This window comes from Drosophila simulans, chromosome 2L, assembly GCF_016746395.2.
Source record: "Drosophila simulans strain w501 chromosome 2L, Prin_Dsim_3.1, whole genome shotgun sequence".
Classification (NCBI taxonomy): domain Eukaryota; kingdom Metazoa; phylum Arthropoda; class Insecta; order Diptera; family Drosophilidae; genus Drosophila; species Drosophila simulans.
In genome coordinates, this window is record NC_052520.2 from 7,819,594 (window position 1) to 7,845,352 (window position 25,759).

At 41.4% G+C, this 25,759-nt stretch overlaps 6 protein-coding genes, 1 long non-coding RNA gene and 1 other non-coding gene across 8 annotated transcripts; 3 read left to right on the forward strand and 5 right to left on the reverse strand.

Annotated features, from left to right (window-relative positions):
- The first annotated feature begins 337 nt into the window (after window positions 1–337).
- LOC27207887 lies at window positions 338–1,901 on the forward strand. The gene is made up of 2 exons (XR_001600617.3): window positions 338–596; window positions 702–1,901. It is a non-coding gene; the product is annotated as an uncharacterized LOC27207887 (long non-coding RNA).
- LOC6731407 lies at window positions 1,219–7,980 on the reverse strand. Its single transcript, XM_016178714.3, has 3 exons — window positions 7,719–7,980; window positions 6,803–7,010; window positions 1,219–2,732 (listed from the first exon to the last, which is right to left on the reverse strand). Exons 2-3 carry the CDS (start codon window positions 6,977–6,979, stop codon window positions 2,493–2,495), a joined length of 417 nt encoding a protein of 138 aa, XP_016024025.1. The 5' UTR covers window positions 6,980–7,010; window positions 7,719–7,980; the 3' UTR covers window positions 1,219–2,492.
- A 1,401-nt stretch (window positions 7,981–9,381) lies between these two features.
- Trnag-gcc lies at window positions 9,382–9,452 on the forward strand. Its single transcript has one exon. It is a non-coding gene; the product is annotated as a tRNA-Gly (tRNA).
- A 634-nt stretch (window positions 9,453–10,086) lies between these two features.
- LOC6731409 (protein spaetzle 3) lies at window positions 10,087–16,300 on the reverse strand. Its single transcript, XM_002078525.4, has 5 exons — window positions 14,832–16,300; window positions 12,618–12,751; window positions 11,807–11,931; window positions 10,625–11,104; window positions 10,087–10,556 (listed from the first exon to the last, which is right to left on the reverse strand). Exons 1-5 carry the CDS (start codon window positions 15,769–15,771, stop codon window positions 10,400–10,402), a joined length of 1,836 nt encoding a protein of 611 aa, XP_002078561.1. The 5' UTR covers window positions 15,772–16,300; the 3' UTR covers window positions 10,087–10,399.
- Window positions 16,301–20,085: 3,785 nt separating this feature from the next.
- On the reverse strand, window positions 20,086–24,132 carry LOC6731410 (BTB/POZ domain-containing protein 9). Its single transcript, XM_002078526.4, has 6 exons — window positions 23,531–24,132; window positions 23,139–23,301; window positions 22,912–23,074; window positions 21,273–21,406; window positions 20,529–21,199; window positions 20,086–20,446 (listed from the first exon to the last, which is right to left on the reverse strand). The coding sequence occupies exons 1-6, from the start codon at window positions 23,653–23,655 to the stop codon at window positions 20,155–20,157; spliced, it is 1,548 nt and encodes a 515-aa protein (XP_002078562.1). The 5' UTR covers window positions 23,656–24,132; the 3' UTR covers window positions 20,086–20,154.
- Window positions 21,547–22,064, reverse strand: LOC27208875 (probable small nuclear ribonucleoprotein E). The gene has a single exon (XM_016184426.3). It carries the CDS (start codon window positions 21,946–21,948, stop codon window positions 21,664–21,666), a length of 285 nt encoding a protein of 94 aa, XP_016024027.1. The 5' UTR covers window positions 21,949–22,064; the 3' UTR covers window positions 21,547–21,663.
- Window positions 22,141–22,718, forward strand: LOC27208552 (mitochondrial import inner membrane translocase subunit Tim13). Its single transcript, XM_016184133.3, has 2 exons — window positions 22,141–22,416; window positions 22,484–22,718. The coding sequence occupies exons 1-2, from the start codon at window positions 22,261–22,263 to the stop codon at window positions 22,580–22,582; spliced, it is 255 nt and encodes an 84-aa protein (XP_016024028.1). The 5' UTR covers window positions 22,141–22,260; the 3' UTR covers window positions 22,583–22,718.
- A 151-nt stretch (window positions 24,133–24,283) lies between the features above and the next one.
- LOC6731411 (serine protease inhibitor 42Dd) lies at window positions 24,284–25,700 on the reverse strand. The gene is made up of 4 exons (XM_016178711.3): window positions 25,627–25,700; window positions 24,732–25,570; window positions 24,515–24,677; window positions 24,284–24,457 (listed from the first exon to the last, which is right to left on the reverse strand). Exons 1-4 carry the CDS (start codon window positions 25,661–25,663, stop codon window positions 24,321–24,323), a joined length of 1,176 nt encoding a protein of 391 aa, XP_016024029.1. The 5' UTR covers window positions 25,664–25,700; the 3' UTR covers window positions 24,284–24,320.
- Window positions 25,701–25,759: the final 59 nt, after the last annotated feature.

Below are 25,759 nucleotides of genomic sequence, written 5' to 3' on the forward strand. Positions count from 1 at the left end.
CAATCGAATAATTAAATAGTTACATAAAAATGTTTCTGTGAGACTAACCAAAAATTGGGATCTCAAATATTAAATATAAATTTTTGATTTGACATAAGTGACTTGTTAAATTAATATTTAATGACTACTGTTGTTGGGATGCATGTGATACACATAGAATAATATCAATTTAAGATTCCAATTTTATGTAAGATATATATCCTGCATATACATTGCCCACTTTTCCCTACTTAAGTATTTGAAGTACATGGATATGTATTGTTGAAACCATACTTGGTGATATCAATTTTGTGGAACGCTTTATGAGCTACAACAGGCTGGGCACTGGCTGATATTGTTTACGTCATTTTCCAACTGAAAATTCGCAGTTACATTATGCATTCTGGGAAAACCTCCCATAGGGCGGATACATTCTGCTGGCCGGGCCATTATGCGAATTATGCATGGCACATTGCCAGATCTTAATGAATTCGCCATGCCACAGCGATTCTGAGCCATATAATCAGCGTCGCATTCAGCCATTCATCTTTCTGCTTTCTCCGTGGCCTCAACCGAGTAACACAGTTCCCCAAATCTCCCCCCCAAAACATACATATGTAGGTATACCATTTAAGAGTCAGCTACCAACTGGCTGCCATCTACACCTCGGCGTGCACAGATACTAATTATTATATTGTATCTCTTGTGACTTTATGTAACAGGCAAAAACAAAGGCAGACGGAACCATTTAAATGATATTATATTAACATAAAAAAACAAAAAACAAGCGGGAAAACAATTATAATTTCGTTTACAAAACGAGAAACGGCACTTGGCGGGTAAAAAGTACTTAACGGCTTCGAACTGACATTGGGAATGGGTTCGGAATGGCGTATTGGATTGTATTTAATTGTATTGGATTGGGGTTTTTGGGTTCGGGAGATGCGATGTGTCTTTCTGGTGGTGGGTGCCACTTTGCGCCGTTTAATTTGTCGAGAGTTGCACTTGAAGCACGTGAAAGTAAATTGAGATAGATGGGAATCTTTCGGATGGCGGCGCCCTCAAGCAGTTGGATGTGAAATGCACGAGTATCTGAGCAGCCCAAAAGATGAGATGAATCCGAATCCGAATCTGAATCTAAATCTGAGACCGTTGTAGGGTTGCGTTACACTGTGCGTGGGTTACGCAACAGGCTTCACTGTATCGGTGGCCAGAGATCTAGTTGAGAGAGGAGGGATGTTGCATTGAAAATGATTTCTTTTATTGTTGCTTCTGCGGCGAGTCATAAGTAATAAAGATAACGTAAGTTAACAACAATTAAATGTACATTTATATATGGGTACGAATTAAGTAGTGTGTATAAGTACATATATATGTATCTCCCTCGACACGTTGCTGGCCATAAAGTCTCAACCGAAATCGCATTAAACTTGGGCCCATCTTCCAGCGGAGGCCATCTAGTGGAGGTTAGTTGAGAGTAGTATAATTTATAAATACACAATACGTTTTACAATATATCTTCATATGCCTGGCCAGCCTTGGGGCCCATTAAAACTCCAGTTATTATTGTTCGTGGGGCGGTTGTGGAAGTTTTCGGGGTAAAATATTTACAATTTTATCGCACTTTTAATTTTTTTTTATCTCTTGTTTGACCGCGCAAAAAGAAGTTGAAAATCCGCACTTAGTCTACACCATTAAGGGTTTTTTTTTCAGAGTTTTTCTTTTTCAGAGGGACGGGGTTGCTCTACAACACATAGGTACATACATATAGGTACATTTTACACTTCGGGCTTACCCAAAGGATTTTAAAAATTATTGTTCTAGCATAGGAACTGTTTTTGTCCTTTTAAGTTTTCCAGTTTCATTTCAATTCTGAATTTATCCTCTGTTTATCGTTTTAAACCAGTAAGTGTAATTCAGTTCGGGGCAGAGGGAAAACCATGTTTAAACTTTTGGAATGGTATACTAATGCTTGGCAAAAAACTTTGCAAATATTTCTTTTGTTATGAAAAATATTATTGGACTTTGTATATTTTTAAGGAACCCAAATTAACACATTCTTTGGCAAGGAGCTTGCGTAAAGAAATAGACAAGTTTTTTGCAATAAATACTAATAAATTACTTTAAAGGGAGTATAATCAAATTAACATTTGTGAGTAGGTTTTGCATATGCAGGAATCAAAAGGGTCCGCTAATATAATTTTATAAAAGGTCTCAAGCATTTGAAAGTGATTTTCCAAAGTGTCCTTCACAACATTCCAAAATGGCACAAGCTCGTTCAAAGTACTTCAAAGCGATTTCCAGGACAATCCTTTGCTCCATTTATTTGTCCATTTTCACGCACTTTGCTTTCGTTTCAATTGGATTTTAATCCTGTGAACATTTCCGACACTAGTATCCCCTTTTTCGGACCCAGAACATTTTCGCTCGCAACATGGCTTCCCCCCTTCCCCTAGTTTCCGTGTCCATAGTCGTGGTGGCTGTTGTCGTCAGGTGTTCCCGGCCCAGATGGCTTAATAACGCCCATAGTTGGGATTGAACCGGGCTCCATCTCCGCCCAACTCGTCCAGGGCACCCATGGCACTCAGCTTCTGCAGCCAGGCGGCATTCGAGTTGCCGTTGGACACGCGTGGATTGTTGATGTTGCTGCTGCTGCTGCTGCCACCGGTGGCCTCATTGCGGAGACGCAGCTGTGGGTGTTGCTGCTGCTGCTGCTGCTGCTGTTGTGGGTCCTCATTGCTCAACTCCAAAATCTGCAAACACAAAACGCAAGACGGGCAGAGAAAGATTTAAACTCCGAGCTGTTGTTATGGTTGTTATAATTATCGTATAGTTGCTGTTGTTAACACGACTCGACCCCCCGCCGCCTTGTGATGATGGAGTCAGTTATTTCAGAAATCTGTTGAAATCTTATTTATCCAACGTGGGAAGTTCGTCACACATTTTTCGCTATCTTCGTCTTTTTTGTTAATTTTAATTTTTCTTTTTGGCGCATCATTAAATCGAATGAACTTTATCTGTAACGACCAGGCGGCCTGCTTCTGTTGTTTGCATGGATTAACCCACTGGTTTCGTAAAGTTAACTATTTAAGTTTTAAACAAATTAAATATGCTGAATACTAGTTTAAAGTGTTACCACTTGGAGTGTGCAAAAGTCACTTATCTTGACCAATTAACTCCACTTTAATAGCTTCTTTAAAATGGAAACATTTAAAATCCTATGTGTTACCATCACCCATTCAAGGCAACTGAGATATCTAAAAAATTCGAAGAATCTATCGAGTTCGCGTCACTTGCAGCCAAAATGGGTTAACCAGTCTTGGAGCAGCTCAACTTGGCTACCAACTTTTGGCTCCTCATCTCTGCTGCTGTGAGCACTGATGAGCTGAATATGTGTTAATGGGGGGTATTGTCGTGTAATTATCAGCCGCCAACCTCTTTTCTGGCTACCACTGTAAGCCCTGTCGCTTTTGCCCCTTTGGAGCTGAGCTTTTGTCTTCTTTTTTTGGCCAAGACTGGTGATGATGTGTGAACAAACACTAACAACAGCAGATTAAGCGAAAAACCTAAAACAATTTCGCGCCAAGTAATTATTTTATTGCTAATTTTGAAAGAGAAGAAAAAAGACAGTATTTTGTTTATATTTTCGGACAGTTTGCAATATTTCCCTCCTTTCGCTTTCCTTGACTTAAATGGCATTAATGGTCTGGAGGTCTACAGGAAAGCGATGATGACTCTGGGATTGTTATCGCATTGCATCTGGCTAACAGGGGGAAGGTTGAGTTTTCCAGGGGTTGAGGGGTGGTGTCAGCTGGGTTCATGTCCCTTCTTTTCATTAAGGCCTCTTTGGACAGTTTAATTTGAGAGTTGTCGTTAAGTGAAAAGTTATGTGATTTTATTTGGCATCCCTCTGCCTTTTTCCTGCTATCTTTGTCTATTTCCATGAATCGATCTCTTTCCCTCTTGCGACCAGGATTCGGATTTTGCCGATTGGAAAGGGAGTTGGCAGATACTTTATAAATAAACAGCTGCGTTTCGACTGGATTTTATGCGAGGGGGAATCTCTGGGTGTTGAAGATGGTTTGTTTTGGGTTCGGCAATTTCTGCTCTGTGGAATGGGCCACTTGATGAGTTGTGGGATTTGTTGGCTAAGACATTTGTGGCAAGTGGAAAACGAATGTTGGAAATAATTGCCATCAGTTGGACATAATGTTGTGATTGGGGGAGGTCGAAAACTTCTATAAAATATGGCACATATTTCATATAAAGTTTATGGATAGTTGTTAAAGAATGGTGAATTGGTAAGAAAGTAGAAATATAATGTGAACGTTTAATTTGTTAAAAATATACAACCAATAGAATTCACAAAATGCTGCAAATAACATTTAAATCCAATTTCGTTAAGAAGCTTAACCAAGTAAATGAATTTTAGCCACTTTGAGATCTATTCTGACCGCATTAAATTGTCTGCCTAATGGATTACGTTTAAGACCCCACTCATCTCTTCATTAAATTAACATTGAATCAAAAGCTCAAGTTCATCCTCAAATTAGTTTGAGGCCCCTTAACCAATTATAAAGTTTACCCACGTACCATTTTGCAACCCCTGAGTCGACACAATTATAATCCAATATATCTCTAATAAGTCAAGAGCATTATGAAATTGTCATTTTCCACATTCTCTATAACACAAATTGCTTCTGGGAATTCCGTCCATCTCCATTGTCATCTCGGTCCAAAAGCCCAGGGAGATTCGAGGGGATGTGGATGGATGTCGTGTCGTCCTGTTGACATCCATCCTGTGGAAGGCAATAAGCTAAAGGCCAAGTTATGTTGTCTCATGTCCCTAATGCTGCTGTTGCTCTCAGCTTCTTTAGCTTCTAGCAGCTACTCAGGTTCAATGCATTATTGTGTGTCAAGTGTTTTCATTTCGCATTCTGCTTGTTTTTTACCCCCCAACTGCCGCCTGTCTTCAGAGTGACGTAGTCAAGTCAACCTTCATCAGCGGCAATGCGACCACGTCACCGTCATTATTTGCTATTTGACATTTGATTTCCCTTTTCTTTTCGCTCGGTCTCATACTTTTTGCCATGCTTTATTTTTCTGCTCGGCTTTTTGTCCAAACATGGTCTTCTCTTGGTCTCCTTGGTCTTTGGTTTTTGGTCTTTGTCTGCGCGACGACGTCAGCGACTTATCGATTTGCAGGGACCGTGACTCAGAAAAGAGTCTGCAAAGGGGTTGAGAGCCATGAATGTCCATACATTCAGGGAAAATTCTGCGTAGAAGCCTGGACCGGAAATTCTTGATCAATCTTCATTGAAACATTAAATTTGCGCTGTCATAGACTGTCTATTAATGGGGAGTGTTAAATGTATGGCTAACATCCCACATTTTGGCACCAAATATGTATATTCGATAATAATACAGCATAATATATATAATAGCTTATTGGTTATGTATTAATATTTTTTTTTTTTTTCAGTGCCGAAGCTGTCTGCTACAGATACTCAATTCGTTGGTAGACAAACAGTTGCATTTAGGCATTTTGTAGGCTAAAGTCGCGCTGACTTGCAGCTGCATTGGATTTGTGCACATCCAAAGGCAGCTAAGTGGGGCTTCCTCGCCGAATCCCCTGGTGACCCCCGTTTCCCTGGTCCCTCGATTCTCCTACCCTCCTAGCTGAGCCGCATTTTTGTGTCTTGGTTGCGAAAAAGAACAGGAAACTGTGCCGAAAAAAAAAACTGCAGACGCACACATAAAGTAACAACAACTGCCGCGGTGGCGGCGAATCAAAAATTGTGCAAAAGATGAGGTGCCCGGCATGCAAGTGTTGGCCAAGTTGGCGATTGTAGCCGAGCAGGCTCCTCCGTGGATGGAGGGGGAAAAAGAAGAAACGCTTGCGAAATATGTAAAAAATATTTCTGAAATGGTTTGCAGACGCACAAGAAACCGCAGCGCCAGGAGATTGGAACAAGAAAGAGAAAAAGAGAGGTGGTGCGGTTAGCAGGAATCTTCGGTGGAATGATTGGGGCCGTGGCCGAGGGACCTGTGTAACCTTATATCCGAGACTATGACGTAACCTCCATTCCATTCCATTTAATACCACTCTACTCCACGCCATAAGTGACCAAAAACAAAACACCAAAATCCAAAAGAGTAAAAAAAAAAAACCAAAAGGTAGAAACGCACGAAAACAAAAACACGTCGAAAATAAAACCTCAATAATTGGCGACATAATTGCAACTTAATACCACGCTTTGGCTCTCTTTTCATTTAGTTAATTATATTGACAGCGCACCAAAAATGCCAATGCACAAAACTCGGCTGAAGTGAAGATACCCATCGCACACTCACTCAGATACACTGAAGAAATGGTCAATAATGGATCATTTTCAGCTGGCGATCCATTAAAGCGTCAATGATAAATGTGAAATGATAACAGCATAATTCAGCACTCCATTAATTAAGGCATGGACCATTTAGCAGTAATTATGTACACAAATATTTATGAGAAACACTATGCAATTTATCTAAAACATATTTACAAACTTAATTCAATTAGATGTGTGCTTAAAAATTGATTACTTAATACATTTCCGAGTTGCTTTTAATTGAAAATAAATGTATATTTTGTATGTCCTTGGTATACGAATACATTTGTTTACCTGAATATTATGATAGATATCTTCTAAAGTATTTAGTGTTAATATTTGTAAAATATCTAGGGCTTGTTTTAATTTTAATGCACCTCAAAACTCCTTAATTTCCTCGCCAAACTATTTACAGATGCACCAAAACTTTCGCTCAGTGTAGACTTGCTCACCTGCAGCATCAGTTCACGCAACTTGTCCAAATCGTCGCCATGCGACCTTGTCGGCAGGTAACGGCCGTCGACCAGATGCGGCGGGACGACCAGGAGCAGCACCGTCATCCAAACCAAGAGCCACCTGTGTCCACTTCCACAGCCAATTCCAGTTCCCTGCCTCCGTGGCACTCCCATTGTTGTCCTGGTTGGGGGGCGTGGCACCGGGCTGCAAGGAGAGAGAGGCAAGTGTGTGAACCCCTTGCAGCAGTGCAAGAAAGACGAAGACAATTGCAGGATGTGTAATTGGCATGGCAATGCTGATGGCTTTTAAGGTGGGGTCGCAGTGGGAATAAAAACAAACCAGAAATGCATCGCACAGACTCACAGATTGCAGGGAATCGAGTCACAGATAATTTATTTCCGATGACTGAAGGAGAGTCATCCACTGGGATTCCTATTAATTTACTCATAAATCTTGAAAGCATGCATCTGAAGCTTATCTCTCGGGAATCTATTATTAATTTGATAAGTTTGTCTTGTGTTATTCGGATCAATTTGCAGACTGTTAGTTGGGAATAAGTCTAGATTTGTTTAAATTCTGGAACTTTTTTATATTTCACAATCAAATGAAACGATGAAACTTATAAATATTTGGGTGCAACTTTTAGAGTCTCGTTCTACAACTTTAACATCTTTGTATTTCCCTTTTCGCGTATATTTCTCTTCAAGTGGCGCCTCCGAAAAATTCAATTTAAATGTAATTCGCGTTTTCTTGACTGCGCAGTAATAATAAAACTGCAGCGGAGCCACTTGGTTTGTTTACCCAATCGAAAGAGGATTACACAATGCTCGAAATTTATGATTATGGCACTGACACTGAAACCAGAAGCGAAGGCAACTGGTACATCTGCACCTGCAGCCCGCTGTGACTCACGGTTTGTGTTTTTCGTTGGAGTTTCAAGTTACGGAGTTGTCCTGGCGCGAGTGGGTGGATGAGGATTCCGTCCTAACAACGTCACGTAGCGAATGTGTTTTGTTCGGCGAAGTTGAGGAGACCCCGAGCGATGTTGTGAACTAGGATAACAATGTAAGTTTAAGCCAAGCTGCGTGCCGACATTTGTATTTATAGCCAAAATTGCTGGCGCTGGCCGAGATTTGGAGATGACGCCAGGACGCCGCCGTCGCCTTCGACCACGGCCCGGATATTCCGCCCTACGAATGCGCTACGCCCCTATGGGGAATTCGAATTAGCCTTTGGTTTGTCCTGTCTCCGAAGCCGAGCTCTTTTCCCATTTCACTTTTAGTGCGCGCGCAGCGTCGGGAAAAGCCAACGAAAGTACCAAACAACAACATCCTATCCATATCATTGTCACCACACACTCGTTTACATGTGGCTGTGGCTGTGCGCGACCGTGTTTGTGTGGCCTCGCATTTCTATTGTCCTGTTCTCGGGCGTCATCATCATAATACGTATACGCCCAGCACGCCCAAAAAAACCCGCCATACCAGCATCCCGAACAGCCAGCTTCATCTGGCGAAATGGTTTCGCTTGGCCAACTTTCATGGTTAAGCTGCTGCGGGTTTTAGTGGGTTGTTCTAGTCATCGCGGTAGTGGGTGTTGATGCAGCCAGTGGGTATATAGGAGGAACTGAAATAAATACTTCGCCTGGTATTAAATTGAAATGTCCAAGATAATATTTAAATTCGAAATAACAATTGCCATGCGTACAAAACAATTTTTCATTGATAAGCATCGGTTTTCTATATACCAGAAATCTGTCTGGTATAATCATTATACAGAATGTAAACATACAGTTTAAGATTTCAGATATTGCAGTATTTTGATATTTGATTACAGGGTATCTCTAAGTTCAAAAACTTTATAACCGCACTGTTGCTGTTAGTAGTTGCTGTTCGGGATTGCCGTCGTCATGGCTGCAATTGTTGACATTGCGGGCGTCAATAAATGCCCCAGTCCTCGGGGCTACGACTTTGGTTAACGTTAACTGGAGCCCAGCACTCAATTGTTATGGTCTTCCTCCGCGCTGCTGGGAAATGTGCGGCTGGCTATGGCTATCTGTGGTGTGGTGTCGGTGAAATGGACCATTTGTATACCACGCACGACCGATAGACCGAAATTTTTGATATAGCGCAGTTTTGTGTAGCCATTGCTGTGATTGAATACGTGACGGGCATGGGAAGTGGGCCAGTTGCGGGCAGGGCAAGGGTTTTTACGACCCCGACTGGATGAGGAATACTAGTAGCAATATGCTCATTCATACCCACCCTCCGCCACCACTCAGCTGCTGGTTAATTTATGGGCCTTCGCATGTAAACGCTTTATGAAAGCGAGCAAATTGTGGATGCCCATTGCGTTTTGGGTGTGTTATAAAATCCGAAAAAAAAGGAAAAACAATTACTCAAAATATGAAATAATCAATTCACCCTATGCGGGAATTGAACTCATGACTTCCGACTGAGCGTATTAAATGAAATTTACTTTGACTTGCCCTAGGCTGAAAGCTCTCGAAAGCTCTACTTTGAGCTCATCGAAATATGACGTAAATAGTGGGGCTTTGAGTATATGAAGTCAACAAGCATCGGTGGTTCAGTGGTAGAATGCTCGCCTGCCACGCGGGCGGCCCGGGTTCGATTCCCGGCCGATGCAAAATAACTTTTTATTTTTAAAATTATTTCTTTTTGCATACACTCTGACTTAACTGAAGCATTCCAATTTTAGCAACTCTATTGTTGGAATTTATCAAACAGTCAATAATTGTTTTGGGGTTTCCCCTTCGGTCTTATGGCAATATAATAAATCATTATTTAACTGACCACCTGACATTGTTTCCACCACATTTTGTTTCATAGCTAGATTAAGGTAATTGTTACCGACTTTATTGCTTTACATTCTGTCAACCATTTATTAAGCAAGTCTATAATTTAAGTAACTTTGTGTTGTTTTTATGTCCTTTTATGAAACATTATTTAAGAAACACAAGGAATATTGACCTTGCTTAAAATTTAAGTAACATGATTTTCGAATAAGGAATATGGGTGGATGTTTTTAATAGATAAAATTCCTTCTCTTAAAAGTAATTCTAATGGACTTTGCCTTGAGCATTTTTAAATAATTTAAAGTGAAATAGAAAACAAAGATTTATCTTAGCAATTTTGTATATCGCCAAACAGGGCTGCCAAATTAGTTATCCCAAGCTAATACCTTAGATGCACGCGTGATATTCTAGACTATGTGCTAATTGAAATGCTATAATACACTGTTCCCAGTCCCAAATTTCATATTTAATATTTGCATAGACTTTATTCATTTGAATCGTTTTACAATTACGTTTACAATTACCGTACAACAAAAATGGGGGCTGAGTAATATCGCATGTTGATGGAGGGGATATAGAGAATAGTGGAGATATACATATGGCTCGGATAAAATCTTAACTATGTGTAGAATTGTTCTTAACTAGAGCTACCGATTAGGGCTTACGTAAGGTCTACTTAACAACAACTAAAATACATTCAGTGGCATTCTACCTACAATTACTTGTCTCAATTACATTTATCAATTGTTTATTTATTAATTGCTCAGAGTCAGGTAATCTAGGGATTACATCTACAGACACAGCACGAAGGAAACAGGAACCAATCCATAAAAATGCCCTTGCAATCGTTATCAGGATCGTAGGCGAGTAATCTATGCCATTTGTATTTCTGCTCGCATCCACACTCGCCCTCACATCTTGGAGTTTGGGTATTGCTAAAAAAGCAAACAAAAAATCATTTCAGTATTTGTCTTGTTAACTATTTAGTTAACAGTGTACTAACCTGCAAACCTCCTGGTGAATCGCCTGCTCGAAATGCTGAGTATTTACGATGGCTCTGATCTTACCCGCGGAGTTCGATGCCCAGTACGGTGTGACAATTTCAATCTTCGACTCGCAGGCATCGAGTCTTCCAGTGCCCGAACTACCATTCTTATTTCCCGGTTGCCTATTGGCATTCGTGTTCCCGTTGCCACTTCCTCCGGCAGATCCGCCTCTATTTCGACTTCCTCCGGCGGCAGCTTGGCGCTTTTTCCGGAGTTGGCCAAAGTAACTATCTCCGGCTTCGACGGTCTCCCCGGCATTGGCAGCAAATGCTCCCGGGGGTATGAATATATCCGGCTCGTCTATGAAGCGACGCTTTCGCACCTTGCCTTGTTGTCTGCCACCTCCTCCGCCAGGACCCTCCATGTTCATCTCAAAGTCGCCGTACATCCGTCGCATCAGGGCCTTGTTGTCGTCTATGAAACGTTCAATCTTGTCACTAAAAATAAGAAGCTAGTTTAGCTTTGTTCAAAATAATGTATTATGTATTCAAAAGAACTTCATTTTATATATTTCTTCCAGGTGTACGCCGTAAAATTACTTATTTAATTATATTTATTTTTATAATTACAAAGGAAGTCACCGTATATAAAATTAAAATACAAAATACTTTGCCAAATCAGGTGATTCACTAAAACGATTGATCATAAATACTCATTTGGAAAAAATTAATTGATTTGAGAGGGTCCGTAAAGCAGATGAAATGAGGTCAAAACCCACGGTAAATAGTAATTAAAATTTAACTTTAATTAAGAAAATGATATTATCAATTAAAATAAATTAATATCTTCTTAGCGCCAAATGTTGGGATCCAATGTTAATGAACTTTGGAATGAATGTCACACTTTTTAACTTTGCTTTAAGCCTAGTGATGAAATTCATGGTAATTTTACGTGCCTATGCTAATGAGAACCGTTAACTATGTCACTTTAGAACAGTCATCCGGATTAAATGTGATTCAGATCAGTTTCTTGGCGAAAAAAGACTGGTAGAAGAAAACCACAGAAACGCAAACATCCTTGACTTAATCAAGAGAATGTAGTCGCAACAAAGTTATACGACTGTTCCAAGGGAAATACCAATATACCATTTCCACTGGGGATTTCCCGTAGCCCAAATATAGAGAACAATGGTTACTTACATGGGATAACTATTGCCGGCCGTGGGGCAGAACAGTTGATGATATCGCTTGATGCACGGCACTCCCTTGATGACATCGCCGCGCACATCCAGTCCCAAAGCCACCGACAAAGCCGTCCACCAGATCTAAATTAACCAGAGATATACTATGGTCAGTCCGGGCGATAAGTATTAACTATTTAGCATTGAAGACGGCAATTGAGTACCGAGCCTCAAATTGGAATGGCGACCATAAGAAATTATGGCCGGGGTGTGAAAATGACTCAAGTAAGTCATAAACATAAAAGTTCGTTTTATATTCGAAAATAAGAAGATAAGAAGGGTGTTGCCGTGGCGGGCGGTGCAGTTTAGAGTTGGATTTTGGGATTAAGCTTACTCGGGTCGCCATGCGCCGATTTTCAATATCAATCTCTCTCTTCTTTCGTCGTCATCAACATCATCACACCTCTTAATGAAACGAACTCGCACGACCTTCGTGCGCAAAAAACAAAAAAAAAAGGAAAATAAAACCGAAATGAAACACAAAATCGTCAAAGTTATTTCCGCAAATGAACAAACTCGATCGATATCGAGAGTACACTGTGGGAAATCAGGAAAACTAGAACTCACTCGGAGATCAATTCAAATTTTTATTTATTTTTAATATAAATAGAAATGGGAAGAATTGGTGATGCCTGCTCCTTACTCATAAGTGATTTTTAGCTCCTACTTTTTTTTGATCGATCTATATTTTCCGCAGTGTGTCAATTAAAGTGCGCGCGTGCTTAGAACCTCGTGCCGGCGAACCTATCGATTCGTTCCTTCATACTTACCGGAATCTGTAGGAACGATCCGTTGTTGAGTTTCGGATAGGAGAAGAGCGGCACCACTGGCACCGTCCCGTTCTTCAAGTAAATCGGTCCCTGGATGGGCGTCACTGTGGGCATCTGATTGTTATTCGACTTATCTGTGAACGGAATGTAAATGGATTCGAAAATTAAGTGAAAATGGAAATTGGAGTGCTTTTAAATGGCTGCTGTTTCGGTGGTGATTCATGGCAAGGACGGCGGAATTGCTGTATCCGTGGCCGTTGTCACTGCATTAATCAGCCCGGTTAAACCCAAAAAGAGCTGCCATTGCAACTGCAAGTGCACTCGGTGTCTGCATACAAATCGCACTGCAGTTGACACTTGCATGTATAAATTTCATGTCTGCCTGGCATTTGTAATGCCCAGATCCGGATCTGGGCGCAGACAGAAACTTTCCCTTTTATAGCCATACTGCAGGATGCAAAACGGGTTGCAGAATGCGAAAAAGGGAGCATACAGTGCAAAAACTTATTTCCTCAAAATGTTACTAAAACCAAATCTGATGGAAATGAAGGGTTCTAGACCAGTAGTTTCTTCATTATGGTACCTTATTATTATGCCATAATTTTGCTATTAATTCGGTAATTTATAGCTCTCACCGGAAAAATGTATTACCAAACAAATTTGACAGATTTAAATTAATATTTAAGAAATATCCTACTTAATATGTTATGACGTTTATCTTGCTTTCTTTACTTTTTTCTCGCAGTGTTCAGATCTCATGTCACTTTCAGCTAATGAGATATTCTTTGGCAGGTTGTGAAATAGATTCTTTGTTTCTGTGCACTGATCTTTGGTTGAGATCGCATCTTTTATGATATTTTTCTGCCTGCACAAAGGTGAAAACCCAGTGTTGAGTACTTGACTGCCGCACCAAGACATCGAGCGACCCAAACTAGTATCTGAGTTTTGGTCTTGCGTGCGCACGTCTTCATATGAGAGCTGGTTCATGAGCTCGGCCCCTTGCCCCTCATTTCGGGAGATTGAAACGCGACTTCTTGCATAATAGCCCCGTAACCGAGTTGAGTACTTGAGGTCTCAAGTCTGGCAGGTTGCTGGCTGGCTAATGCCTCGACAACTCGCAGATTGAGATTCAGATTGAGATGGAGATGGAGAGGCAGAAACAAAGAGGCGCCACAAGCTAGACCGAAAGTGAAACATCCGAAAAAGTGAAGCGCCGCTGACAGTTTTCCAAGAGGACAACAAGGGCAGCAGATTCAGATACGAAGATACGTAGATACTTGAGCCGTTGGATAGGCGGTCTTAGATACAGATACACCCCGGCACAACATAAATCGTGATGCGTGCCAGCCTGTTAGTTGCTATAAAAGTCAAACACTGGCCATTACTGTCTTGAAAGTGACCTTGCCGATCGGTTTGTAGACCTTTGACCTTGTCTCCGCTCGCTGCTTGTGCGCTGTTTACCCCACAGGTTTGTTATTTGTTATAGTTGATCGGCGATCTTGTGCAGAAGTTGCTCTCAATTGGAAAGATACACAAAAACAAGTAGCAGGCGAAACCACAGAAATTAACATGACTTTCAGCGCCCGTCTTTCGAATCGTGTGCAAACGTGGGACTCTATGCCGCTTATCTCTGTGAATCTACATACATGCTCCAAATTCACACTATACATATGTCTTGACAAAAAAGCAAACAATTTAAGCCACCAACATTTGGTTCGTTTTTAATTGTTAATTGTTGAGATTGCCATCTCCGTGAATCAGGAAACACTCGAACTGGAATGTACTTAGTAGAGTGATACGAGTAAATCTCGGGAATTTCTTTTGGATGAATAAGGAAGTGATTCTCTGACTCTTCAACCAAAGTTCTACATAGATCATACTGTCACACTTGTTGCTGCATTTATTATGCAATTAAATACATTTAATTAACGTCTGCTTGAGTCACTTATTCGTGGGGTAGTTCCCCCATGGTATTCCATTTAAAACATTTTCTTGGTTAACAAGTTGGCATATAGAATTTTTAAAATAACTCAGTTCCTGTGCTGTGAAATCATGAAATGGTCCTTAGCTTGCGTGTAATGATATTAATCTTAAATTTAATAAAGCAAAATAAATAAATAACGAATTATAAATCTAACTTCATTCTTCTAAATTCTAATTTCTTAATTTGTTTTGCTGTATGCTTTATAGTAAAACGTCCTGTTGAGTACTCACCATTCTCTTGTCCTTCGTAAAACTGCCCTTCCTCCTCCCCGTCCTCCTCCTCATCCTCCTCGCCCTCCTCCACGTCGTAGTCTAGAACGGCGTGTACCTGAGTCCTGGATCCCTGACCAGCCTGAACCCGTGTGAATCCTGGTGCTCGTTCCGGATAATTCTCCGGCGGGGCAACTCCATATGTCTGGGCTGGTTGAGCCTCCGGCTTGGCCTGCCTGGACCTTTGGGGCGGTGGTGCAGGTGGTGGTTGCTGCTGTTGCGATGGCGGTGGTTGTTGCGGCTGCGGTGGCTGCTGCTGCTGTTGCCTGCTGCCAAAGCTGGTAATACTAAAGCTGCCGCTGTTCTTAGTAAATGTGGCACTGGCACTGCCATGTGCATTGAAATATTGCTTCTGTTGCGGTTGCTGCTGCTGCGGCGGCTGTGCTTGCTGTCCGGGATATCGGGAGTACGAACCCTCCGCCGGACCCCGGCCACTCGCATGAGTCTGTGTCAGCTGGATGGAACTTTGGCCCGTGGTGCTGCTCGAACTTGACCTGGAACTGGTGCTTTGGAAGGACACGCTGTTTTCAAGCTGATCCTGCTGCTGGTGCTGTTGCTGGGTTTGCTGCTGCTGCGTCTGCTGTACCTGCTGGATGTGGTAAACGGAGTTCCGGACAGCATTCGGCGCTGTCGGTGGCAAGTAGGCGTTGCTCTGCTTGCGTCGTCCAGCGGTATTTTGATATTGATAACCACCCGATTGCGGCGGCGCATAGGGATTGTTCTTGAAGTACTCCGGATCGGCGGCTGCCTCCGCGGGAGTCTGCTGCTGATGGTCAGCCGGCGAGTAGAGCAGATTATTTGTGTTGCTGGCCAACTGGTGGATTGGATGCAGGGGGGCTATGGTGACTCCCCAGGGCTGGCCCAGGGCACCGAAGGGCAGCGAGAAATTGGTCAGAGCCATGGGCGTGCGAAATATGCTAGCGCTCTCAGTTGGCAAACGAAAGACTTAAGCGACAAACTCGATCCGGCCGCGCATGCGACATCATCTAGAACAGATCAGCGCACGGAAATCGATGGCGCGCGCTCTCAAAATTGATTTATGCAAAAATAACAAATCAGTCAGATCAGCTCCCGCTTCCCACCCCTGGCAACAATGGCAAACACACACTGGCAAACACAGAATATTAACACACACACACACGCGTCGATCGGCGGGCTATGTCGTTTATATATATATATGGCGATATTAAGGTATGTGCAAACGATGTTGTTGTTATTAAATAACTTAAGCGCGAACTTTTTGCTTCGGCCCCCGGTCCGCGTGTGTGCTAAAAAACCATTCACGACAAGCTGACAATCGAGACTGAGCCGTTCTCGCCGTGCGCCTTAAAAACAAACTTAATGGGTGGAAAATGTTTCAACTCTCGAAATCTCAAAATCTCCGACTTGAAACATTGCGCTCAGCTCCCTCAATCTCGGAATCTGGCTAAGAGCGAACGCTCGGCGAACTGAGTTGTGTTTTTATCTTTCGTTTTTCGGTTTCTGCTGAATGGCAAATCGAAAAATAAAACAAAACCGGAAAATATTCGATACTGAGTCAATCGAAGAGCAAATGCTCTTAGAGGTTGAGATAAATAAACAAAAATATTAAGAAATGACATATTTTCAAGTTAGACAGAAAAGTTCTCCATTAATTATGGTTTCTAATAAACTTTAGTGAATCACTATTTGAAATATGTGTAAAAGAATTTTTTGATTAAAGTGATTATTGCAATCTATTAGCAGAATAGTTATAATATAGATCACATAGTATTAAAGTTTTGTTGATGACTAACTCAATAAATTTAAATAATTCATTTTAATCATCTGAGGGGTTTTAAAAGTAAACCTAAAGTTGTTGACAGTTACCGCATATCAGCATTAAGTTGTTTTATTATATTTGGCTTAATGTTTTGATTAAGAAAAGGGGTTTATCTTCTGGCATAGTTAAAAGCTGGTTTGGATTCTTAAATCGCTTAACTTAATGCGCTGAATTTCCTTTGAAGTTAGTTAATTAAAGGAAATCGCATACTAATTAAGTTACGTGCACTTCTGAAATCAATTCAATCCAGAAAGCCAAATAAAAATTTGAGTATACCTTTCCAATACCTTCACCGGGGGAATCTTCTTCGACAGGTGCCGACGGCATCCCTCAAAGTGGGATTAGGTTGATGTTAATGAGAACCCCGTTTAGCTGGCGTTAGTGACCTAGGTCAATGCCTGGATGCGTCGTCATGGGCTGATATACATTTTAGTGGCTTTTGCCGAGAAACGCATATTAATCACAGTAACCAAACCGAAAACGACGTTGTTTTATTTCACATCGAAGGCAATGAAAAGCAAAAGTATATTTAAAGTGGGCTTTCAAAACTGGTTGTGAAGAGCATCGCGGGTCGAGTTGTTACACACATGACTGCCATCCAAAGAGAGTGGCTGGAAGGAGACCCTCCGTAGGGTTCTCCCCATCTCCATGATAATGTCTCTGCAGTTATCTTACGCTCTCTTAGCCAGGTGAAACAGTGGCCAGTGGCCAGAGAGCAGGGGCAACGGGGTTATCCGGCGGTAATTTGAAGTGTGTCGAGTGCATCGGGCGATGAGCAAATGGATGGCGGCGATGATGCTATGAATGAATGACTCGGTGTATATTTCTTCTAAGCGGTGGAGGTGTGGTCATGTCAACGTCATAGATCTCGGATCAATGCGTCCACTTTGCATATTAGCACCTCGCGAATTGGAGCTCCCAGTCTCTAGACAGCCGGAAACGGATGCAGCTAATGGATAAAACAGCCTCAGCGTGCTATGATCTTATCTTGGGCATGATTTTTTCTGGGAAAAACGCCCTTTAATGGTGTCTCCTGTTTGATGGATGAATCAGTTCCGAGTGGGGAATTTTTCTGATGTAGGATATACGGTAATATACTTGGCCTGTGGGTGATTCTTTCGCCCTGGTCCCCTTTTCAGGGTCACAAGCGGTGTCTTGAGCCACTTTTCCTTTTTCGCATTCTTACATGCAAATAAGTCACTTAAACTGTAACACTTGGGTTTGGCCAGCTGCTGTCTGCTTGATCACTTGGAAAAATTACATAAAAACTGCAAAATTGAAAAGAATATAAAAAGAATTTTGAAAAATGTGGGGAAAACCTTTACTTATTTAAATTTACGATTTCGATTAAGGAGTACTTCTTTAAAAGGAATATGTGCTTTCCACGAACAAGTTTCTTATGATTTGAATTTATTTATTTTTCTCAATGTAATGTTGTGTACTGACCAAGTCATAACCATAACCATGGCCATGGCTAATGGCCAGGCCTTTGTTCTATTGGAGTTGCTGCTGACCAAGCCCAACAAATATCGCATATTTTCATAAAAGCCAGGGACGGAAAGTGAACTATAAAAAAAATTAGCTTAATGTTTAAATATTTATATTTTATATTATGTTGAAGAAAACTTTAAATCCAAACTGTGTGTATACATCACCAAATCTATACCAAGTGTAGAAAATGGGTTTTAATTATCTAAATCGAAAACGTGTTCTATTTCAAAAATAAGAACTTCCTATCCTGCACGGCACCCCTGGCTGTCTTCCGTTTCCCCAGAAGACCCATTTAAACTCTTTGTAGCTTTTACCATATGAGGAAGCTAATGATTCATCCAAAACACTGGCACTTCCTGCCCGTCCCTAGTCTCTCACTTCAAATGCTGCAAGCCCAGATGCAATTTGAACCGAACCGATTTCATAAGGCCAGAACAAGTTTGCGCATAGATCAGTTCAAACGAAAAAATTACTTAAGCGTTAGTTATATTTTTTTGCCTTTCCCTTTTCATGCGACAGACATTGAAACTTCTTGGTCGGATTTTGCTGTTGGCTGGCACATGGCGCATAACGAATCCATGGCTCCAAAATCCAATCCGAAACCACTCGACAATCAAATAATTTGACGCGAAATCGAACTGAATCGAGATCTATAAATGACATTCCTTCTAGCGCCTGGACCTGGACATTAAATCGCCCCCGGGGATTTTGGTCGTCTGTCAAAGAGAAGTGAAACAGCGCCGGCAACAATTTGTAGACCTTATCGAAAGGTGGCTCTCGAGCTGTGGCCTTAAGTCGTTAACAAATTTTGACTGCCAATCCGTTGTGCAGCCACAATAAAATAAAACGCCACAAACATCAAGTGTTTGTTGCTGGCTGCCATTGTCGAGGGTTCTGTTTAGGTTTTTTTCTCGGGGTTTCGGATGTCCAATCCCCGGATCGAAACGAATGACAAAAATGTGGGGGCCCAAGCCACCGATGTTGATCGATTCGATCAGCATAAAAAAGCTTTAATTAGAACCAATTTAGAGCGTGGACCAATTTATCAGAAGCATTTTGAAAAGTAGTTGAAAACCAGTCGAGAGCAACTTCAGCATTTCCGACGGCGGGTGTTAGGGAGGTGTTGCCGCACATTTCATTATAGCTCAACATTAGCCGACATATTATTGTTATGGCTTATAAGCCCAACTGAAGTGAACTGAAACAGCAAACTGAAATTGCCATTTACGCATTTGTTTTTCTTTGTCAATTGTTCCACTATTCGAGAGGTGTGGACCAGGTTCAAGTGCACATTCATAACTCTTTATAACTATTTATATATGTAACAATATGGAGTAGTGACTGCGAGATTTAAGTCATGGGTTAATGAACGTGCCGAAGGGAAATATATTGTTTCGCAAATAAAAGAAATGTCCGAAATAGTTTTGAAAATTTTAGGGTGTCATTTGGGTTCCTCTAAATAAATATTTGTAAATAATGGTAAATATTCGAAATAAAAAAAAGGGCAATGAAACCTTGGAATGTCAAGACTATCATGTTTTAAGAATTTGTTGTAATTAAAACTCTACTTCCAAGCTGTACAATCCATAGTTCAAAGAAAAATGCTGAAGTGACAGCATTCGTGCCAGGCACCATGCTGAAGTATTTATTCAGCGAAAACTACCAACTATTGGAGCTGCCCTCTTGTTTTTTATTTTTGCTAACACTTTCAGCTTTACATACAAGTGGGAAACCAGTTAATTAATTTGGTTCGATTCTTGGCATCAAGATGGAATTCAAGACAGCCGCCAAAAAAGTTTTCTTTATATAACAATTCATTAATTACCTTTCGATTTCTGGTTTTTACCTTGGGCGGAGTCATGAACCCGACACCTAATGCCATTAGCCCAGCCGTTGCGGATCTGGGATTACAATATTCGAGTGTTTGGATCGTTCAAGGAAATAGTTTTATTGCCAGCATAGCTGATGCAACTACAAGTTGTTTCCCCAATTCTAGTATCTATCGTATTTTGCCTTTGTGGGCACCCCAGGAGCTTGTCCGTTTGTTGAGTGGTTCTGGTTCTGATTGTTGCTGTGACTTGCTCCACTATTACTACTTCCTGCCGGCGATGAAAGGGTATAGACCTCATAGTCGGTGATGGTAAAGTTGTAGTCCCCGAAAAGTGTCAGGTGAGCAGCGTTGGTTCCGTCGTAGGAGTGCGGAAGATTCGAGTAAGAGTCCATGTTTGCATTGCAGTTGCTGGATATGAGCAGATCGGCTCCAGCACCAAAAATGGGACCGCAACTAAAGGGGAAAGCAGACATGGTAATAATTACGAATTCTTAAACATAATGTAATATATAAGATTGCTTTAAGTATCACTTACTCAGGATGATAGCAAATGGCATAGGGTTTCTTTACAATGTCAAACTTGACCGGCTGTTCCCCATTGGCAGGATTCAAGGCAAAGAGGAAGGCTCGCTCGGACTGAACATATCCCCCCTTACGGCTTGTTTTGGCCCACGCCACATCCGTATAACCACCACTGATCTCTCCATGCGATCCCAAGCCAATAACCATGCAAGGAGCCACGCCGTCGCAATAACGATGAAAGGCTCCAGAATCGTAGCCATGAGTGGACGCTCGGAAAACTAATCTCCAGGATTGCTTGGCCACTCCAACCCAATTATTGAGAACAGTCTGTAGTGGCAGATTGTCATTCTTCAGGATTTGGGATCCGGGAAACATGTTGACCGCTACAGCTAGGCGGGGCTGAAGTCTCTTATCGTTATCCATCATCTTATTGGCATGCAAAGCGGCATAGCGATATCGTTCTAGGGATAGTTCCATAGGTACAGCTCCTGTAGGTTCCACTTCCTCCGCAAAAACTTGGCTATCGATGAGGAGCAGACGCACGTGACCCATTACACCGCTTAAGTGTTGGCAGACACGAGCACGCTCCTCCTCAGTCCAATGTGCAGTGGGTTGGGTGACTCCTGCCTGGTATTTGGCCCATGATAAAACGCAGCGCCACACTTCCTCCTCCTCCAAGCAGAACTATTGGTAGTGAACAGTTTTGGTAATTAATGAAATTAAGTAAATTGAGTGGTTATCCTTTTTAAACTCTTACATAGTCTGACGAAATAATCTTGATGATGGCATCCTTTGTTAATGTAAGGAAGGCATTAGTCTTAACGCACTCATTTGCATTTTCCCCTATGTAGATGATGCAGCGTTCCATAAACGAGGCAGCGCATTTGGCACCTGAAATTGAATTGAGAAAGTTTAAATTAATACCTTGTTTTGTAAAGGCACTTAACGGCTTTTACCTTTGGAACGAATCCTATTCCACAATCTCCTGAAATCGGTTCGTATTAGCTACCTTACCCATTAGAAACACTTGATTACAGAAAGTCTACCATTTATTTCAACATTCGTCTTCAGATATCGGCTTTACATTTATTTTACTTATATTAAGGGCGTTCAGCGCTTGCAGGTGGAATTCGCAGGATCTGAGTCGCCTAGTCCTTCGTGGGACTGACGTTCTGTATGAGCGTGATGTTGTCGCCCTTGAGCATGATCCTCCCGAGGTTGCGGCGCTGCCGGGTCTTCACATAGACTTCCTCGGCGTCGTCCAGCACCAGATTCATGTACTCATCGAATCCCACAATGTGGCCCTCGATGCGCAGCGATATGTTCTCGTATAACCACACTTGCACGCGGGACCGGTTCTGCAGGTAACGGAAGATCAGGTTGATGGGCTGCACCATCACCTTCTGCACCTTGGGATTTCCTTTGAACGACATTTTTGCTGATTTCCGACGACTTTACTTCAGTTAAACAAATTTTCGCTTCTTTTTGCCGGCGTCTTCTTTTCGTCCAGGCGATAGGCAGAAATATCGATAAGACAGCATAGATGGTCACACATATTCGCGGTTTCCCGAACTATCGATTAGCCATGTAAAATATACCAAAATGGTAAAACATCTGGTAGCAGAACCATATCGATAGAAATACTATCACAATCGCACTGTTAAGTTTTTGTGGTTGGGCAGAAGTTATTGCCATTATTCATAGCTGAATTAAACTATAGTTTATAAAAAAAATAAACCAAACAAATGGCAATGGCTAATGTGGACAAAGGTGAACTTATGGACCAGGTTAAGCAACAGATTGCTGTTGCGAATGCCCAGGAATTGCTCACGCAAATGACCGAAAAGTGCTTCAAAAAGTGTGTCAATAAGCCGGGAACTTCCCTCGATTCGTCGGAACAGGCAAGCTGTCTTATTTTGCACAATAGAATATGTATTTAAATAGTAACTCATCTATAATCCAATTTAGAAATGCATTTCCATGTGCATGGACCGGTTTATGGACTCGTGGAACCTCATTTCTCGGGCGTACGGCCAAAGAATACAACGTGAACAATCCAAGTTCTAAAGACACAAATCGGCTTCTGCATTTTGGAGCAGCTTGGGACTAACTATATCTGCCAGCTATTGATTAGTTGTTATATCTAAAGTTTGATAATGCAATAAAAACATGCATTGCGTGTTACGTGATTCTGATAACACAACGTGCATATGTTTTTTTTTTTATCGATATGTGCTGTGGTACCAAAAATACCAAAACTGTTACTTTCAGAATGGTTTTGACTCAATACATTTGACATAGCATATTATGTCGAAAGTATAATGTTTTTTGGCGCGAATATGAAACTATATATAATTTCTTACTTTTAAGGAAAAGAGCTACTCAAGATTACTAACCTGCTTTTTCGTGTATATCCATGACGGCTGTTAAAAATGTGCAGGCATTATCCACCGACAAAGTGGATATAACGTGATCCTCGCAGGCGGTTCGTAGCTCAACCACACCGATATCCTGTGCCAATATCATCATTTGAAATACTTGCGAGTCCTGCAGAACTAACTGAAAAATGAATTTTGTTTATAATTTTATTGTGTTAGATCTTACTAGTAGGTAGATTTCTTACCTTTGCGGTGTAAACGTATAAGATGAACTGCCTAAATAGTTCCGGATTCACGTGTGGTAATCGTATGGTGGTCGGAGTTGAAGCTCCTGGGGCTGCTGGCGATACTGTGCATCCGGGAATTCGACACACTTCACCTCTCTTCGCTGTCTTGAAGCTCTTGCACCTGAAATCGATTTGAGTGAATGGAAAGGCAAGACAAATTAATTAAGTGACCAACTGGAATACCCGGGATTCCAGCACGCAACATTGTAAGATTCCAAAAAAGGCAACCGTAGGCAATTATCTTATTCCACAGAGAAAAATTATACAGTTATTGGCATTTTTCAGATTTTAATATATGTTAGGCGAAGGTATCAAATTTGTTTTCTTATGGAAAAAATGATTTAACTTACCGAGCCATTAGCATTAATCTGTGGGCATATATGCGCTCATCTCTGCCACAAATGAATACCACATCTGCACTATCCTGATCCTCAGAAAGGCGCTGCAGATCCTCTATCAACTGGGGCAGACTCATGATTGATTTTTATTATTAAGTGCGGTATTCTTGGGCTCAAAAAATTGCAATCATTCGTGCAGAAGTGCACGTGTTGCCTTGTCCCTCAGCAAGCACTGGGTATTGTTATTATTTTGCGATTGGGTTTGTTTATGTTTTCAGCTTGAAAACTCTCTTTATTTCTCTCTTTTAATCGTTGGATTTGTGGGAGCGCAGAAACCGGTTCCTGGCTGAAAATTCTTGGCCGACACCAAGCCACAATCGATTTGGCGAACAATATGGCTTGGGAAACAATTGCAGCAAGATTAAATGGTATAACTTTTCCACAAAAGTCTTAGTAATATTGCACTATTTATTTTACACAGTTGGAACTAAGCGTTTTTTCAAACAATTTCGACCTTTCATCCGCTGAATCTGATTTTGTTTGACCGCTGGTCGTTCTTCTCGCGATCACGATTTGCTAAAGACTGAAGAAGAGACCTGGGACAGGTTGCTCTTTTGGATCTTTCTCAGTTTTTCTCCAAAGCAGGTAAACGAGATTAGTTATTGTTTTGCTTTTCTCCATTCCGCTCTCCCAGTGTGATCTTTTCTGAGAGACGTTTAATAGGGATGCTATAGAAATTTTCATTTATGAATGAAACTAGTTAAGGACGATACAAATTTTTCTTTATTGTATTCGCAAGAATTCACTTTGCGCAATTAATGGAATTGCTCTTCTTCAAAGGATTAACTACTCGGCCGCGGAAATATATGTTGTCATCATCGCGAATCATGAAGACAAAGGGACTATTGACTGTAAAAGTAACCAGACTAGCCGCATAATCTGAAAAATATAACAGGGAGTCAAGTAGGAACATGATAAAAATTAGCGGTAATTTACCAGATAATCCTCGAATGGGGTTCGCAGAAGCGGATCCTGCGGACCCGCCCTCTTCGTCGATCTCTATAAAGGCTTTGTGTACGACTTGGCTGATTTTGGTGCCAGACTGGTTCAGTAGGACGCTGATATCCGACGAACTGTTGAAGAGATCCTGTATTCCCATCTGTAAATTGAGAACCATGTAGTTAATTATTTAATGTGGACAGAATCCACCAACGCTTTTGAGAGTTTCGACGAGCTCCATGCGGAAATCGATTTTAAATTTAGGAAGCTGCACGTGTACATCCATTTCAGTGAGGACTATCTGAGGGTAACTTTCGATTGTGTCTTCTGCCTGATTTAGGGACCCATTGTCCTTGGGCAGAACGATTACCATTGAAAGGTTTGAGTACGCAAAAGGCAGCTCAATAATTTGGTCTATGGGCGAAGTACGCATCTTAAATCGACCCACTTGCGACATCATATTGACATTTACTTGGTAACTTTTGGATACGTAGAATACCTTGGGCATGGTGTACTTTTTTTCGAATCTCGTCTTCCAGTAGCCCTTGAAGAAAGCTGCGTTGATCATGACCGCACTTTCATCGGGCGTCAAGTCACTGGGTGTTAGAATGTATTTCACATTATCCAGTGTCTGGTCGAGCACCCAATCGTTTATAGCCCAGGCTGCCTTCGATCTATCGGCCAGATTAATGGCCTCTGCCTCGGCCCTAAAGTGCTTATTGACTAGTTTATTGTACCGCTTGTTAACACCAATTGTTTCGTTGACAAACAACCGATTCGCCAATTGGAGAATCGCTACCTTCTTGCGCCTTTCGAGTTTAGTCAACAGCTCATCATATATAGTAGCTACATTCTTTTTATCCTCTGGCAGATTTAGAGCCGTCCTTAGTTCATTGGCTGTAACTCCATCTGCTCCCATGAGGATCATGCTCATTCCAATCTCGACGCATAGAGGCGAGGCAATGATGTTATATTGTTTATTATCCTGCAAAAAGCTTCGGTAAAGTTGTTTGGTGAATTCACCTAGCACTGACGTGGTCAGGAAGATCCAATCTTTGGAAAAGGAAAAGAGTCAAAGGTAAGCGATTAGAAAATATGGCGCTACTCACACATGCACTTCATGCTATACTCTGTAAGTAAGGTCATTGGAAACTAAAAGTAAAAGCCCCATGCTTTAAGGTTTTCGATAGCATTGATTTGTTATAGAACATTAATTCTATTATCTACGCTTTTAAACAGAGT

Excerpts from the sequence above, each read along its gene's own strand:
- LOC27208552 (XM_016184133.3), top strand. The coding sequence starts at position 22,261 with ATGGCAATGGCTAATGTGGACAAAGGTGAACTTATGGACCAGGTTAAG. Across the intron at positions 22,417-22,483 it reads CCCTCGATTCGTCGGAACAG|AAATGCATTTCCATGTGCAT; the intron begins GCAAGCTGTCTT and ends AATCCAATTTAG.
- LOC27208875 (XM_016184426.3), bottom strand. The coding sequence starts at position 21,948 with ATGTCGTTCAAAGGAAATCCCAAGGTGCAGAAGGTGATGGTGCAGCCC.
- LOC6731410 (XM_002078526.4), bottom strand. The coding sequence starts at position 23,655 with ATGAGTCTGCCCCAGTTGATAGAGGATCTGCAGCGCCTTTCTGAGGAT. Across the intron at positions 23,075-23,138 it reads TATACGTTTACACCGCAAAG|TTAGTTCTGCAGGACTCGCA; the intron begins GTAAGAAATCTA and ends TTCATTTTTCAG. Across the intron at positions 21,200-21,272 it reads AGATTATTTCGTCAGACTAT|TTCTGCTTGGAGGAGGAGGA; the intron begins GTAAGAGTTTAA and ends CACTACCAATAG.
- LOC6731409 (XM_002078525.4), bottom strand. The coding sequence starts at position 15,771 with ATGGCTCTGACCAATTTCTCGCTGCCCTTCGGTGCCCTGGGCCAGCCC. Across the intron at positions 12,752-14,831 it reads TTACGAAGGACAAGAGAATG|ATAAGTCGAATAACAATCAG; the intron begins GTGAGTACTCAA and ends TTCCGTTCACAG. Across the intron at positions 11,932-12,617 it reads GATCGTTCCTACAGATTCCG|ATCTGGTGGACGGCTTTGTC; the intron begins GTAAGTATGAAG and ends TGGTTAATTTAG.
- LOC6731407 (XM_016178714.3), bottom strand. The coding sequence starts at position 6,979 with ATGGGAGTGCCACGGAGGCAGGGAACTGGAATTGGCTGTGGAAGTGGA. Across the intron at positions 2,733-6,802 it reads TGCGTGAACTGATGCTGCAG|ATTTTGGAGTTGAGCAATGA; the intron begins GTGAGCAAGTCT and ends TTGTGTTTGCAG.
- LOC6731411 (XM_016178711.3), bottom strand. The coding sequence starts at position 25,663 with ATGACCTTACTTACAGAGTATAGCATGAAGTGCATGT. Across the intron at positions 25,571-25,626 it reads GTATAGCATGAAGTGCATGT|ATTGGATCTTCCTGACCACG; the intron begins GTGAGTAGCGCC and ends CCTTTTCCAAAG. Across the intron at positions 24,458-24,514 it reads CCCCATTCGAGGATTATCTG|ATTATGCGGCTAGTCTGGTT; the intron begins GTAAATTACCGC and ends TATATTTTTCAG.